This window comes from Acartia tonsa, chromosome 9 (assembly GCF_053477335.1).
Source record: "Acartia tonsa isolate MP-2025a chromosome 9, ASM5347733v1, whole genome shotgun sequence".
Lineage (NCBI taxonomy): Eukaryota > Metazoa > Arthropoda > Copepoda > Calanoida > Acartiidae > Acartia > Acartia tonsa.
In genome coordinates this window covers 6601445-6618987 of record NC_137268.1, presented here as the reverse complement: position 1 = coordinate 6618987, position 17543 = coordinate 6601445, and the positions used below count along the sequence as shown (strand labels likewise).

Here is a 17543-nt window from a genome sequence, read left to right as displayed (position 1 = left end):
CAAAACTTACATATTGTTGTGCCATGTTTGGAAGGTAGACGAAGGGGGTGTAGAAACCCATCATACCAAAGACATTACTATTAATTAATTTATAATAATCATCATTATTTAAAAAGATCCATAATTTGACCTTAAATACGCCAACTGGTCAATGTTTTTAAATATTACATTTTCAAAATATGGCCTAAGACTCTGATGTCCTAAGCTTAGTGCATTTTTTAAAACATACTTTTAGCTTGTTATTGGATCAAATTGTCTTGTTGATTGGGTTAGGATAGAAATATTAGGATCATGGAAAGAAAACGAAGTAGCGGGTTTCGTCGTATTTTCACAGAAGCTTTTCCCCTATTTTTTGAAAATAATTAACATTTAATTAAGATATCATAACCTAAAATCAAAAGCTACAGTGAAAACGCGACGAAACTCACTACTTCGTTTTCTTTCCATGTTCAAAATATTATTTTATTTGTGACTAAGGTTTGGTGATTATTATTTTCCTGATTCCAATGAGAACAAAAAGAGGATCTTTGAGAAGTTTGAAGTTCATCATCTCTTTCAAAGCTGCAAGCATACCTCCACCCTCTAAAATAAACAACAATTTTTTCATAAACACAATAATATGAAGCTTTACAAAGTGTCTGTAAAAAATCAACAATGTGACGTCATAAAAATGAGGAATTATCCATCTCTTTTTTGGGGGGTTTCCATCCTTCTACTCCTTTGATCACTCATTATTTTGACGTCACATGGCTGGCTTTTTGAGACACTATGTAAAGCTTTAATAAGACTCTTTGGATTTTAGTTTAAGCTGGTGTCAAAATTCTATTGGGGGAGGGCGGGAAATCGGAAGGGGATTTTCATAAAATATTTGATATGTCAGATAAGTTGAAGATTTACATTTAAATTCTTGAAGTCAAAAATTGCGTTCATAGGAGCCATTTAAAGATTGCTGGAAAATTTAAGAATCAGGACCTGCAGGATCATACCTGGAACCTGATATTAACTTCAACATTTAGTACTTTGACTATGTGAAATGCTTTGCTAAAGTCAAATAAATCATTTTTACTTTTTACCTGGATGACCTTGTCAGGTTTGCTGGCATATCCTGTGCCCGCCAGTATTGGGACATTCCAGCCAGCCCTTTCCACCCCTCGACCGTTAGGGGTTAAAGTAAAGAATACCTGGGTCAACCACAATCTCAGAATGGTGGGATCTAACACTGATACTAGTTCTTCTCCTTCCTACAAAATTATAAATTTAATAATTATAATCACAATAAAATTTACAAACGGCTACGCCCTTAGGGGACTCTAGATCATATACTATGTTATTTTTAGAGGGCTTTGAAAGATTATCTAGGATAAGTTATAGTTGTTTTTCAGGGTGTCTTGGGTTGCCACTGATTCAAAACAATTTCATAAATTCATTTTCAACTTTAAAAATGTGTTTTCTATCATATCCTTATACTTAATGAATTTTTTCTTTAATTACAGTAAGTAATGTACATTAGAACATTCGACAAAATAACATGCTGCAAAAATTTAAATTTACCTTCAGAAATCATAGGTAGGGCTAGTGCACTGTTCACAAGACTTCCCCTACAAATAAAGATTGTATTGGCTAATAAGCTGATAATTATAAGATTAATACAACTTTATTTTTCGTAAATTTGTTGTCTGTAATGCGATACAATATATGATTTTTTTAGTGTGGCTCAAAACCGGTTTATTTTGTTTCCAATCCATGATGGAATACTTAATTATCGCATCGTATATTGAGATCTTTCCGCGGAATTTAAACTTATGCTTTTAATATTCGTGGACAATTGTCTGAACGATGCAATACTTTAATATTCAGTAATGCTGGTTTCGAAGCCATACTGGAAAAAAATTATTTTATTCTTCAGAATTTTAGTATTTTATATAAAACCCGTGTAAATCCTTAATATCTTGGTGGAGATTAACTTACTGCAGTAATAAAAAAAGTTAGGTTTAGAACAGAATATATTGTATACTAGGACAAGGTTTACGAGATAACAGAATGTCTGTCTATTTCTATAGTCCAGTAAAGGCTCACAAACGGCTGTATCGATCAATGATTTTACAATATTCAATGAGATTTAATTTTTTTCCAGTAAGGCTTCGAAGCTGATTAATATCCGCTGAATTAGACCCAGTTCTCAGCCTTACTGAAAAATCATGTATAGCATCGTATAACAGACAATTTTCCACGCATATCAAAGTAAAAATCATAAAATTAATAACAATTTGTTAGTCCGGCCATCGTCCCCTTGGGAACAAAATTTTTTCCTTTTCATTTTAATATCCGCAAAAAGCTTTCTAGAATACGATGCAATAAATAATTATTATTTTTGGTATGACGTTAATACATGTAAAGAAGCGAAGCTAAAAAAATATACAATAAGTTTTACCTATGAACACTTACAAAACTGTGTCTGTTTGCCCTGAAAATAAGAAAAAAATACAATTCATTCTTTAAATATTAGTGGCTACGCCCCTAGAGGCCTCTAGTGGCACTTGAAATGTTTGTTTCCTTATTTCAAATATGTTGCGTTCAAGTCTCTATGTAAATTTTTAAAAAAAATCGGTTTAATTTGTTAAATAGTTATAAACCTTCCCGGGACCAATGAAAAGCTATCCTGTTAAGGAGAACCCTATCGGCTCAGGGGTCAGCAAAATTCTTCGATACTAACATAAAAACACTCAGACAAACAGACAGACATCATGTTACTTCCTTATGAGGATGAAATTTTTACTTGATTTGTATTAATTGACATCCAAATGGCCAACTAAAAATATATTTGTTTTGATTGGCTGTGTTTGCATGATTATACAAGACGAATGTTAAATCAGTTTTATGGTCTTCAATTTAGACAGCAAACCCTTTGATTGTACGACCTTTGTCTGGTAGTCCTATCTGTGCATGAATGTAATGAGTTGCGCCTGTTTAGGGCCCAGGTATTCTTCCTACTTTAACTATTTATGCCGTGCATCTGGCATAGCAGCAATAGGAACCACGTTTAACGTCTTTGGTTATGACGCAACGCAGGATATAAAAGAATATACCTTAATCCACTAACAGAAATATAGCTGTGCTTGTTAGATTTTAATCCACCTCGCACAGAAACCTTAAGCAAAAATAGAAAATATTATTACTTGGAACCCAGTAATAGTGTCGGACTGATTATGACGTAAAAAAAATAGCCAATAAGAGGCTATTATTGACCAATGGTAAAATTTATAGTGGCCTCTCATTGGATAATTATTTTTTTACGTCATAATCAGTCCGACACTTTTACTGGGTTCTATTCATACTTGTACTCTATAAAGTAAACTTGTAGCTGGCTAAAATCCACCCCCTCAACCCCATCCCCTTCTCTCCTTATATAATTTAAGATCCAACCAATAGAACACTTAGATAAAGTTTTTCTGTAATTAGTGTAAATAAATTAATGTAGGGAAATAATGATAAAACATCAGTTTCTTATTTTTTTGGGTGAAGGGGTTAAACACCTAGTTACCAAAGGACAAACAATGAAGTGAGGTTAATATTGTACTGAGAAAAGGTGGACAGATTGACAGACAAACGACTTACCAACTTACAACAAGCACTTACCCATTTGTTAAATATTAAGTTTTATTTTACATCTTTCGCCATGCTTTTTTGAGATATTATGAAATAAATATTGAAATATGATGATACTACTTTGCAAAATAACACGTTGGTATGTTTGACGGTCTATGTACCTGAGATTTATAATTTTCACCGTCTTCTTCATGTTGATTTCCGTCAGCCAGACCTGTCACACTTCCAGTGTAGAAAATATCTTTCCTAAAAATAATATTAATAGGATTACAACATGTACGTCCAAGCTTTTTTTTTTTTGGGGGGGGGGAGGGGTTACAATGAGGTGTTTCAAAGCTTTAGGGTGGGGAGATAATAATTTGTTTTGGGATAAGAAACCCTTTAACCTTACTTCCAATGATGTCCGTAGATGACACAATTTTGAGTAGCAAAGCACAATGTAAATGATGGATTGATATATATAAAAAGAGATTTAAAGAGCAGATGATCAGTGGTCATTAATCAAGAATAAATATAGGAGAAAACTCACGAAACCTTTCACATACTTTTTTTATGGTTTAATATTAATATGTTGGTAGCATGTCTGACAAAACGGACAGATCAAATAAGTTTTACTCTGGATGGTCATCGGTAAAGGATATCTTCACAAAAAAAACAGCCGTCTATTTTAGATAGCAACCCCGAATGGTCTATAAATTACTAAGCGAAAAAGTATTTTTGACTGATAGCTTTAATGCTATAAATGAACAAAACAAAACTAAGATTGCGATAAAATTTACCTTGACAAAGGTCTAAGTGTAATTTTTGTGTTGCTCTTATGCATTTGTCCATGGTTCTGAAAATATAAAATTTAAAATCAGTCATCTGTTTGTCTGATTTTAAAGACATGTATGTCTTTTTTTGGTAGAGTATCTGGATCAATTACAAGTCTGTAGGTCAAATTGTCTAACCATCCATATGTTTTTAATTTGTCAATTTGTTTTCATTCTTGTCTTCTTTTTCTATCCGTCCATCTGTATTTCTGTCTATCTGTACTTCTACACCCTTTATCTTTATCTCTCTTTCTTTTGTTTTAGTTTGTCTTTTTTGAATATGTTTATCTTTTTATGTTCATCTAACTATCTGTAAAACTAAATTCATAAAATCTATCAATATACTTATCTATCAGTATTCATACCTATCTTTATGGCTGTTTATAGATTTGTCAATCTATGTTTCATGCATATGAATGTATGTCTGTATGTTTATCTGTCTATCCAATAGTCTATCTATTCTTTATGGCTGTTTATAGATTTGTTAATCTATATGTTTCATGCATATGTATGTCTGTCTGTATGTTTATCTGTCTATCCATTAGTCTATCTATTCTTTATGGCTGTTTATAGATTTGTCAATCTATATGTTTCATGTCTGTCTGTATGTTTGTCTGTCTATCCATTGGTCTATCTATTCTTTATGGCTGTTTATAGATTTGTCAATCTATATGTTTCATGCATATGAATGTATGTCAGTCTGTATGTTTGTCTGTCTATCCATTAGTCTATCTATTCTTTATGGCAGTTTATAGATTTGTCAATCTATATGTTTCATGCATATGAATGTATGTCTGTCTGTATGTTTGTCTGTCTATCCATTAGTCTATCTATTCTTTATGGCTGTTTATAGATTTGTCAATCTATATGTTTCATGCATATGTATGTCTGTCTGTATGTCTATCTGTCTATCCATTCGTCTATCTATTCTTTATGGCTGTTTATAGATTTGTCAATCTATATGTTTCATGCATATGTATGTCTATCCATTAATCTATCCATCAATCAATACCTGAAGCATGTTATTAGATCCATTGTAATTGTGTGAGCCCACCCTGGGTAAACCCCTCTGGGACATTGTCATTTGGGTCATCGTGAAATGTGGGGCGGACTGGTTGCGGGGGATCTTAGTACCCCCTTCCTAAATTGTAACAAAAAAACACTTTAATTAAATTTAAAAATAATATAAAAAGACTTGAACATATAGTTTCGTTTTTAATCATTTTTCTAGTTGATATATTGTAGCTTTAAAAGAGGCTGCGCCCCTAGAGGCCTCTAGGGTACTTTATGTGGGGGAAGGGGGGACCTATGAGAATCTTTGTTGCAAGAGAGAGCCATATCGGTCCATTGGCTAGAGAGATCCTTCTGATACTTTTATACATTGCATTGATAAACAATATTCCTTTACTAGAATTTATTATATATGTCCCAAACGTAGGAATGGAAAATGGTCGGAGTGGACATTTCATAGATAAAATCATATTTAGATAAGAAGTAAGTATTACTTTTGGCAGTATATAGTTAGGTATTACCTAGATTACCTCGTACGGGGGGGATTGCATTACCGGACCTTATCGACTTGATGTACTGTCCAGGTCCTGGTCCAGCAATCCAGGAGAACTAAGAATGACTATCGCACCCTTCTCTGTCCAAACACCCAAGGATATTAGGCTGAGTAACATCCATCAGACAACCAACTCTCTGTGATGCACGACCTTTGTCTGAGAAGTCCCAACTGTGCATGGTAACGAGTTGCGCCTGTTTTTGGGCCAAGGCATTCCCCCTACTCTAACTATTTATGTCGCGCATCTGACATAGCAGCAGTAGGAACCATTTTTAACGTCTTTAGTTATGACGCGGTGTCGGCCCGAGATTCGAACCTATCACCTTCCCGACGACGAGCGGATGCGCTAGGTATTGAGCCAGGGTCGCGGTTAGGTATTAAGAAGCTGCGCATCTTTAAAATTTACCTTTGTCGGTGATTTGACCGCTGAGATGACAAACTTGGTTGTGGGTTGTTGGCTCTCTGAGCTGGTGCGGACGCGGGACCTTTTGCGGGGCGGCAACCGCGCGGGAAATACATCCTGCAACAAAACAGAAGTTTTTTTCCCGAGATTCCTTAATGTTTGTCAATTGGGGTAAAGTAGTAACTTAGCGTCTCAGTAGTTGCATGGCTCCAATATGAGACAGATTTTTGAAATTTCTAATAAAATTAAATAACATAATACGTACTACATAACATACATTCTAAAACAGTAGTAGGGTTTGTTTGTTTTTCAAAGTCTAGAATACTACGGAACCGATTGGGTACATCACTATAGGGAAGCATATTATAGGTCCAGAGATGGTTTAGAGCTATTTTATTTTTCTTAAAATGAATTCCATCCCTTCCCTTTAAAGGCAGAGATTTTATAGTTACAGCCCTTAGTAAGCTTAAATTATTTGTACAAATTTGATAAATTTGTCTATTACTATTAGTTTGGTCATTTGAAAAAGTGTATTTCATGGACTGTCGGTCAGTCAGATAGTGTAACATAGGGAAAAAGTTCTTATAGAGTAGCCGCAGCTCTAAAAAGTTAAATAATGAAATGGTAAATACTTTTTAGAGAAAAATTCTAGGGAAAACAAAAATTTCGTGTATTTGTTAAAAGTTTAAATAAAATTCGGGGAAAAGTTTTTCTAAATATCTCAAGACACAGACCATTCTTAAATGTAAAATATTTGTTTGTTGTAAAAATAATATACAAGTAAAGTATACCGTATATTGTCTGTTAGAATGTGCGGCTGCTACTTTGAGTGAGGAAAAGAACAGAGTGTCTTTGAGTTTTTATATTATATGTGTGTATTTGTAGATTGCTAAAGATAATGATACCTATAGGCCACAGGGAAATCAATCATTTACAAATATTAGGCTTATTCGCAGCTTTCGTGCGGCTGCCGAGACCTAATATATGCATACAGTTAAAAGCAGTTTTAGCAATTCAATATAAAAATATTAGCTACTTTTGTATTTCGACATCCTTGATGTAAATAAACAGACCTGGATGGATTTATGTTCTTCTTTTTGTGTGGCTGCAGCAGTTACAGACTAAACAAAGATAATGTAGTCATTTAACGCATCGTATTATAAACATTGTACGAGGATAGTGTAATAAAAGATTTATTCCAGCTTTGTTTGCCTCGAGAGTCCAATGCCAGGCCAAGAAAATAATGATTAACTCTATGACTTATTAATTTTTAATAATTTGCAAAAAAATTCTCGAAAAACGATAAACGGATTTTAAACATGGCTTAGAAAAGAAAGTCTAAAGTTAGAGTGGCCTTTGATTTCTTTTGCATGTGAGGATCGAGTTAGTTTGAATCTACAGAAGCTTCACTGTAAAGGATAAACATATCGGTTCAGCGGTTAGTGAGATCCTTTGCTACAGACAGGCCTGACATCCTGCTACTTTAATATGTAGATAATAATTTTCTGATAAATTTATGTACCTGTTCTGTAATTGTTGGCAATTCTTTTAATGTGGACAACACACGGTGGGACGGAGACGAGGGAATCTGAAAAAACAAGGATGACAACATCCATAAAAGCGAAGCACTGAACCGGTAGGACAAACGGACATTAACACTTGTATAGTATCTGAAGTGAAAAATCGGAACATAAATGTATAAATGTCGAATCAAAATTGTAGGTAAATTTGTTGAAAAACTGCTTAAAAACAGGATAATGTTTATGGACATACTTACATTTTTGGACTTGATTATAGAGTTGCTTCGCTTATAATATTGTTCTTTGTTATTCCAGGAATCAATATACCAAAAATCAGATCAAACGGATAATTAAAACACTTGAAAATTTGTTGTTAAAAAAGTAGAAAAATCAACATGTTTAAAATGGACGTACGGACATTCTGGTAATGATTATAGAGTTGCTACGCTTTCTAAATCGTACCCAACTACTACAGGAATCATCATGCAAAGTTTGAAATCGATAGGACAATTCTAACACGCCCAAATTAACGAATAAAAGCTATCTATCTCGGACGGACGGACGTACGGACGGACCGACCCTAATTATAGAAAAGCTTCGCTTTTAAAAATTAAAATTTTAAAATTGCGAAGTAGTATATCTTTAATAACAAACCTGCGTTATTCTGACGTAAAACGAACAGTGACGCAAATTCGTTGGATGATAATAAAAAGCGGCAAGAAATATATATAAAATTTCCTATTAATTTTTCTTTATATCTAAGTAGGGCTAATGTAATCCTAACTCATATGCTGGCCTGGCAAATTATATTTTGACCCTCTTTAAGTTATTTCTTATAATATTCAATTGACTAAAATTATATGATTTTTTTCTGGGATATAAAGGTAATCACTTATTGTTTAACCAAAAAGGATGACAACATCCCTAAAAGCGAAGCTCTGAAACGATATGACAGACGAACATTAACTTTTATTGAGTGTCAGAACTGAATATACAAAATATGAAAATATAAGGTTTGACAAAATTATACGTAATTTTTTTGCAAATTTTCTTAAGTACAGAATTCTGTTTAAGGACATACTGACATTTTTAATACTTGATTATAGAGATGCTTCGTTCATAATATTGTACCTTATTGTAATAGGAATCAGTAATCGAAAAATCAGGTCAATCGAATGATTTTATCACATAAAAAATTGTTATTAAAAAATTAAAAAAATCAACATGTTTAAAATGGACGTACGGACATTCTGGTAACGATTATAGAGTTGCTACGATTACTAAATCGTACCTAACTACTACAGGAATCACCACGCAAAGTTTTAAATCGATAGGACAATTCTAACATGCTTAAATTAACGAATAAAAGCTAACTATCTCGGACGGACGGACGTACGGACGGACCGACCCTAATTATAGAAAAGCTTCGCTTTTAAAATTAATAAGATTAGTAGCTTTGTAATTATGACTAAAACTTTATAAAAGATTGATGAACATAAAATATAAATGATATATTATACTGTATCATATAATGTATAATGAAACAAAAGTACAAACACAGTTTTGGTTTAAATGTCCGAACTGTCGCGTCTGGCATAGCTGCGGTAATATTTATATTTTTACCTGGTCAAAATACATGCTAGAACTAGCATTAGATACTTCATCATCTTTCACAACCTAGATAGATAGATTGATATATAAATAGATATATAGATAGATAGATGTCAAAATACATGCTTGAACTGGCATTTGATACTTCATCATCTTTCACAACCTAAGATAGTTATTATGTAGATAGATAGATAAATAGATAGATAAATAGCAGTAGGAATCACCTTTAATGTCTTTGGTTATGACGCGAAGATTGAGCAAGATTCGAACTTATCACCTCCCCTACAACAGGCTGATGCGCTACGTCTTGAGCCACAGTCGCAGTTTTTTGGGAAAGATAACTATTAAGATAGATACATAGATAAATAGATAGATACCTGTTTCTGTGATGTACCATCAGGAAGATTGAGGACAAACTGGTCACCATCCTCCTCCTGTTCTGTTTCTACCTGGACTGGCAGGGTCAGTGGCCGCATCAGGGCTCCACATACCTAGATAAATAGATATATAGATAGATATTTCTGTTTATATCTGGACTTGCAGAGTCAGTGGACGCATCAGGGCTCCACATACCTAGGAAAATAGATACATATATAGATAGATAGTTTTGTTTCTACCTGGACAGGCAGGGTCAGTGGCCTCATCAGGGCTCCACATACCTAGGTAAATAGATAGATAGAAAGATAGTTATGTTTATATCTGGACTTGCAGAGTCAGTGGCCGCATCAGGGCTCCACATACCTGGATAAATAGATAAATAGATAGATAGTTCTGTTTATATCTGGACTGGCAGGGTCAGTGGCCGCATAAGGGCTCCACATACCTAAGTAAATACATAGATAGATAGATAGTTCTTTTTCTTCCTGGATTGGCAGGGTCAGTGGCCGCATCAGGGCTCCACATACCTGGATAAATAGATAGATAGATAGATAGTTCTGTTTCTATCTGGACAGGCAGGGTCAGTGGCCGCATCAGGGCTCCACATACCTGGATAAATAGATAGATAGATAGATAGTTCTGTTTCTTCCTGGATTGGCAGGGTCAGTGGCCTCATCAGGGCTCCACATACCTGGATAAATAGATAGATAGTTCTTATTCTACCTGGACTGGCAGGGTCAGTGGCCGCATCAAAGCTCCACATACCTGGATAAATAAATATATAGTTCTGTTTATATCTGGACTTGCAGAGTCATTGGCCGCATCAGGGCTCCACATACCTGGATAAATAGATAGATAGATAGATAGTTCTGTTTATATCTGGTCTGGCAGGGTCAGTGGCCGCATCAGGGCTCCACATACCTGGGTGAATACATCTCTAATACAAAGCAGAACAATGTCTGTCTGTCCGTCTAAAGCTTAAAATCTCGGTACCCGCTGAACCGATTGGGCTTGGGACACCCCCATCACCAAAAGAGAAAAAATACCTCTTGAATTTTTTTTGTAAACTAAAACAACCTTGGTACAAAGCCCCTCTTAGATTTTTTTGTAATAATTATAAAATTTACACTTTTAATATAAAGAAATATAACAAAAATTGAAAATCAAATCAAAATAATAATCATATTGTATATTTTGATCCCAATTTGTAAGTTCTCCACATGAAACAATGTTTAGCATCAATCCTTCAAGTTTGAAAGATTTTAATTTTAAAATTGGCTGTAAGAGTTTCTAGTTGCATGTTATACTGCATTTTAAGGCATTGTAGGTGGGTTACAAATTATCAAAATATAAAATTCTTTCTACAATTTATAGGTATATCAATAATAACTTTTATATTGACTTGTGCACGAATTATGATAAATAACTTTTTAAAGACTATTAGTTTCTTATTTGATAAATTCACAATGATATTGAGAAAAAATATATATATACAATAAACCAATCCTTTGATTGCACGACCTTTTTCTGGAAGTCCTAACTGTGTAAGCATCTTAACATTTGCTACTGTTTAAGGGGTAAAAATTTTCCTAAATTTTACATAGAATTATAGAAGGTACCATTTTGAACGTATCTAGTATGACGCAGTAATATCAAGGCTCAACACTTTCCAACGACAAGACAACACGTTACCAAATACTATAATAACGCCAGCCTCGGGTAATTCTAGTAAAGGTTTATAATTTATGATAGAACCCATTATTTTGAGGCACCATTTATGCAGATATAATTATGTATCACATACATCTATCTATCTATCTCTACGCATTTTAAGTTCGCATCTACTCTATCATCAAAGCTTTTTTTCAACCTTATAACACTTTATTAAAATTAGGTTATGACAAAATAAACCCTTTTTTAAATCTACCCTTTTTTGTTATTTATAATAGAGATCAATAAAAAGGATACAGTAATATATTAAACCACATAAGAGAATAATTTTATATCTAAGCATCTAACAAATCTTCATTTAGGACAAAAATAAAATGCCCATGAATTTGCCAAAGCCGATATATATTTTGTTATTGTAAAAATCATCTAGGATTATTAGCTAAAACCTCATGTTCTTCCCTAATTTATTCTAAGAAATGCAGAATTTATACGTAATGCTTGGAAATGTATTCTAACAAACAAACTGTTGAATATTGGAATTTATGATTTCTACTTTTTTCAAAAATTTAAATGCTTTCTCGTCATTTGTAAGGCCCTAGGGACCTTCGAAACAGTGATGTATAAAACGTTTTATGTCATAATTACATATTTATGCCTAATTTTTATAGGAATCCTTATTCAATGTTTGATATTAAGAGGACAATTTTACCAGGAGTAAAGAAACATAAAAAATTTAGTTTTAAACATAAATTGTTTTGTCTGAATAAATATTTTTCTTCATATTTTGATATTTATAGATAATAATAACTTTTTAGCCAATTTCTTAAACTCTTTTTTGATTACTCTATGAGTGGAAACAAAATAAAGTTAATAAAAGACATTGGCACTATGAAAGTAATGAAAGAGTGTACACAAATTGGATAAAGAAAAAAATAAGAAAGATCCTATATAAAAAATAGCAGGATGCATGTCTGTCTCTATATGTCTGTCTGTACCGAAGGATCTTGCTTACTGAAGAACCGATATGGTTCTCCTTTACAGTTTAGATTCTCATAAATCTTGAAAAGAATTATAACTATTTTGGGGAGAGTCCTACCAACCTCCAAAGATAAATCTCCCACAAAAATTTCTCTTACAAAAAAAATATGTTTTTTTTTCTTACAAAAAATAAATTGAATATGCCAAGTGTTCAAAAAGATCTCGTAAACAACCCCACAGATCAGTGCATATTTTTAAAGAAAAAAAATAGGTTTGGTTGTTTCATAGGTTGGGGGTTAGAAAAGACATAGCAAATAAATTTAAACAAATAAAGAAATTCTAATTATTAATCAAAGATGTCATCGTAATTAATTGATAGAGAAAGAAAAACAAATAGTTATGGAATTGTCTACAAGACAAATAAAATAAGAAAACAATTTGTTGTTGTTTTGTCTAGATGTGGAAAAAAGGAAAAGCAAATGTCTTCAAATTAATCGGTGCTCATCTTCATAACGCCTGATAAGCATGAAAACACTTCACCATTATTTTTAAAATAAATTGAAAATAATAGACAGAGGTTCTTTTTTATCTCACATGTCTAACCTTTGCAGGGGGTTCTAAACCTTCGGAGCCGATAGCTACAGTGCAAATAAAAATATAATTGTATATTATTTTTAAAATCACCTGAAAAAAAAACAACACATTAGGCTGAAATTTGTCTACTTTTGAAAACAAGATTAAGCTAGTTTTCGCTTAATTTGAGTACAAAGTTGATAGGAAAAACTGATTAGACAACGTTTTTTTTTTCAAAGTAAAGCTTTTCTATGTTAATACGACCTTCCGTAAGTATCTAACAGATACCTGTGATAAAAAATGTTGGCCTATCAGAACCGTACTATTATATTAAAATTTGTTCAGTGATTCTTGTAACTATTTTGGTAAGCTCCAAAATTCTTTAATAATAATCCAAAAGTCATTACCTTATTTTGATTATTTTGCTTTGATATTTATTATCTTTTTTATCATAATGCTTTAAATGGTTATACCTAAGACGATCAGGCAAACAATTATAAGAGAAGCACATAATATTCAAGTCTAACTATACGTTTTACCTTTGTTGAGCTTTGCTTTTATGCATGTTTTTTTATCCTTGTTTGGGATTTTTTGCTGCCTTTTTTATAATCTTGAGTTAGACACAGATCTAAAAACACATCTTTGTGTATTGACCTATGAGAGTACACTTAGATTTATTTATCAAAGTACTTTCCTTCTCTTTTAAAAGCATGACTATTCTATAATTTACTCTGTCTGTCAGTCTGTAAAGCTAATATTAAAATTTGTTAATCGTAGCTACTTTAGATTTAAAGCTGAAACTTTTTTTTGAGCGAGGTATTAGGGAAATGACATTTTCTCGATAACTATTGAAGGTATTAAACAAAATAAACTCCTAATCATAAAGTTGCTATGAGCATATTCACTTTACATACTCTACTTCGTTGACATCTTTGGGTTAGAAAAAAAGTCATGCATAGTTTACATGATTTCATTTGGTGGGAAATCATTTCTGCACATAGAAATAAGTGCAAATACATTCATAAAGACACAAAAACTTTTTGTTCAAGGGTTTATTTGATGATTGGAGCTAAGCAAAGGTGAGGTGGCAATTTATGATCTTTTAATAATCTAGGATTCGCAGGAAGAGATGGGACATTGGACTGTGAATTATACTGGTACCCAAAATGTTATAGCCACCTTATCTTATTTCTTGTCTAAAAAACTTTGGGTACTTTCATTGCAGTTCGATTGGTTTGTTTTAACTAGTAGTGATACATTTTTCAGCTTATATCCTTAATCTACAAAATGGGAAATATTGTTTCTCTTCATTGGGGATGTGTGTGTATCAATTTATCCCTTTAGATTTCCAAGGGAGATTTGATAAAACGATACTTTTGGTGGCATCGATAGCTTACCATTTCGTTTATCTTATCAATTTATCCCTTTAGATTTCCAAGGGAGATTTGATAAAACGATACTTTTGGTGGCATCGATAGCTTACCATTTCGTTTATCTTTGTGTATTCTAAATCATCACTTTTTAACTTTATTCAACATGCAAATACAATTTTACATAGGGCTTCAGAAAAATTTGAATGTTGATATATTTTGATTAAACTGTAATTTTTTCTATGTTTCTCAAGTGCTTTTAAAGCTAGAGGGCTATTTAGTACATTTAACAAAACTGTTGTTGATTTTAAGATTTCTATTTGAATTTTCGTGGAAAATTATCCGTAATACGATGTTACACATGATTTTTCAGTATAGCTGAGTACTGTTTCCAATTCAGCGAATATTAAACGGTTTCGAAACTGGAAAAAGTGATCATGAATCGTTTAAAACCCTACCGCACATTGTAGACACAGAGCAGAGAAGATGAGGTTTGCTCCCTTCCAGCCATATTCATTGAGCAGCACTGTGGCTAGGGGCGCAAACACAAAGGTACCCACCCCTGATCCACACACTGATATACCTAGACAACAAATCATGATTATTTTTTCTGCTTAAGATAATAAATGTAAATATTTAACCCAGACAACGATCTGATGCCAGTGGTGGGGACTTTTTTCGTCTGATAATAAATTGATTTTTGCTCTTTTGTAGCGACTGTGATAATATTACTAACGTTATTGGCTGATATTCAAAGACCCAATTGAAAGTCAGCACAGGATCCCCACACCATGAACATAAGTAGTAATTTAAACCCTGCCCCCTCTATCGTTTTACTTTCTACTCAAGACATCCAACTTTTTTTTAGGGCTGCCAAGTGGTACCCTTGGGCCCTCCATATTTTTATTATCGATCCTTTCTTTCTGCTCCTGAATTTATTTAGAGTCTAAATTGACTGCAACGCAAAAAAAACAGTGTTTGATAACAATAACACCATGATTTGTGACATGTGCCGATGCATTTTGTCTGATTATTAATTTGACTCTTGGAAATGTTTGAAGCAGAAATATCTCATATTATGCAAGACTGGCAGACCAGCTGAGATCAATTCATTGTAAAGCAAGCAGCCACAAAACGATCAAATAAAATCAATTAAAACCCACCAGTTGCCAGCGCTCTCTTCTTCTCAAAATAATATCCAACAGCAACAACCGCTGGGAGGTAGATTAAACCTGAATAATAATTTTTCATTAAAAATAGAATGAAAAAATATGTATTAAAAGATTAGTTTTTAACTTTAAAATACATAGAATTATATTACTTTAGGGGGAATATCGAATCAAGGGACTGAATAAAATAACTTAATAAGTTTCTGTATTTTTTCTTTTCAACTTTTTTCCTTTTATGCCTAATTTGATGTATTTTTCTTTACTTTCACAAACAGACCAATAACAATTGATATTCTAAGAATCAAAATCATCATTTAAAGAAATTTTGCTCTTAATATAAGGGAAACTTCGAATTTTGATAAAGGTTTTTATAGAACTCAATTTGTTATTTTTAATATTTGAAAATTGAAAATAGGGGGAGGGGTGTAGTTATTCTTTTGTTTATTTATTGCTTTAGGTCAGGTTAGTTTATGTTTTATTGGGAACTGTAAAGTAAACCCTGCAAGGTTAAGGACTTTTGTGGTAATACGACACCCAGACGGACAGGCCGTTTACAGAGTTGCTTCGCTGTGACTTATGATAACAAACCCCCCGCACTAATCCTATTATATCACCATCCATCTCATGACCGCTGTTGACCCCGCACCCAGCGGTCAAACTAGCCTGCCTAAATGTGGGGAGGGGACTCAAACATGCAACTATCACGAGTCCCTCACGCGCTTATATAATCGGGAGGCGTTGCCTCCCCTTTTACCACCGCTGCCCCCACAGCCTGTCTACCGTCGGGCGCTAAGCCCTAGCGCCCCACACCCCCTTCAAACCTAACCATTGTCATATTTTGTTGTATATATATAGTGAACATAACTTGTAAATATTATTCAGTTTAAATATATAATTTCTGTATGATTGAATCCTGCTTGTTTGTTTGGTAGAATACTTAAAGGCTAGGGCTCGTTGAATCCGAACTCGTTACCCCGTGGGCCGAGAACGCTCGGCTTACCAGAACTTGGTGTCAGCGTGTTTCAATCGAGCCTTACAGAAACTAGCCTATTCTACCTCTGATTGGACCCTTTGGCAAGTAAGGGGACAATCAGCCGCCAACTGACCCGTGAGACGGCCTTTTTAGGTCGAATTTCCATCATTTTGAACGCAATATGTGGGCCTCTGGCCTACGGCAAGCAGATTTAGCCTGCTAAAAGCGCCAGTTAAGACGCTTTTTCCGTGTCGTGTAGGAGTAGCGCTAGGTGCGCAGCCACGGCAATCGGATAATTTAGCTCAGACGGCTACAGAACTGAGTCTAAATTGGCAAGTGTAGCTGGGACAAGCCCCAGGACACCCAGGCCAAACCTACGAGACAGACAGCTGGGTGCTGGTCTCCCTAAGAAGGCAATGTGTGGCTGCGAAGCTTCAGCACACAAGTAAGCCCTACCACTGCGACGGATAGCAGATTTTGAGCCACAGGCACGGCAGGACGGGACATTCCCTGCCGCTGCCTCCCAGGATTCGAACCCGAGGCGCTGCAGGACGGGCCATTCCCTGCCGCCATTTTCGGGATTCGAACCAGCGGCGCTGTAGGACGGGTCATTCCCTACCGCCGTCACCCCTCTGAACCTTGCAGGACGGACATTCCCTGCTGCCAGTGCTTCCAGAATCACACCTAGAGCTCCTAGTGATAACAACACATAAGTGTGTATAAATGTCAACCAAGTGATAAAAAATAAATATAAAATTGTTGACCAAGTGATAATTAATAAGCTCTAGTGATTCGAAGCTACAGTCTAAGCCACCATGGTAAGCGATACCACCATAGCTGCGGTGCGGCCACCACCAAAGTTTCTGCCAACCCAAGCCGAACGAGAGGCCCCCTTGTCTCAAGGGCAGGACCTCC

The 17543-nt window shown here is 34.3% G+C and overlaps 2 protein-coding genes across 7 annotated transcripts in view; one reads left to right on the top strand and one right to left on the bottom strand.

Moving 5' to 3' along the window:
* Positions 1 to 17543, top strand: part of LOC145328087 (uncharacterized) — a 633740-nt gene that overhangs the window by 7883 nt on the left and 608314 nt on the right. The window lies entirely within an intron of this gene.
* The window catches only part of LOC145328090 (monocarboxylate transporter 14-like), a 38372-nt gene that overhangs the window by 6234 nt on the left and 14595 nt on the right, over positions 1 to 17543 (bottom strand). For 2 of the 5 annotated variants that reach the window (XM_080171652.1, XM_080171657.1), the window contains exons 6-21: positions 15650 to 15718; positions 14945 to 15069; positions 9894 to 10007; positions 9529 to 9582; positions 7908 to 7973; positions 7459 to 7506; positions 6389 to 6502; positions 5431 to 5559; positions 4386 to 4441; positions 3768 to 3852; positions 3087 to 3148; positions 2432 to 2464; positions 1552 to 1598; positions 1182 to 1241; positions 500 to 582; positions 11 to 79 (exon numbers count right to left, since the gene is read on the bottom strand). In XM_080171652.1, the coding sequence (XP_080027778.1) occupies positions 11 to 79; positions 500 to 582; positions 1182 to 1241; positions 1552 to 1598; positions 2432 to 2464; positions 3087 to 3148; positions 3768 to 3852; positions 4386 to 4441; positions 5431 to 5559; positions 6389 to 6502; positions 7459 to 7506; positions 7908 to 7973; positions 9529 to 9582; positions 9894 to 10007; positions 14945 to 15069; positions 15650 to 15718 (1214 nt within the window). Of the gene's footprint in view, positions 1 to 10; positions 80 to 499; positions 583 to 1181; positions 1242 to 1551; positions 1599 to 2431; positions 2465 to 3086; positions 3149 to 3767; positions 3853 to 4385; positions 4442 to 5430; positions 5560 to 6388; positions 6503 to 7458; positions 7507 to 7907; positions 7977 to 9528; positions 9583 to 9628; positions 9680 to 9893; positions 10008 to 10133; positions 10176 to 14944; positions 15070 to 15649; positions 15719 to 17543 lie in introns of all 5 variants that reach the window. The other 3 variants (XM_080171656.1, XM_080171653.1, XM_080171655.1) reach the window with 3 other exon arrangements.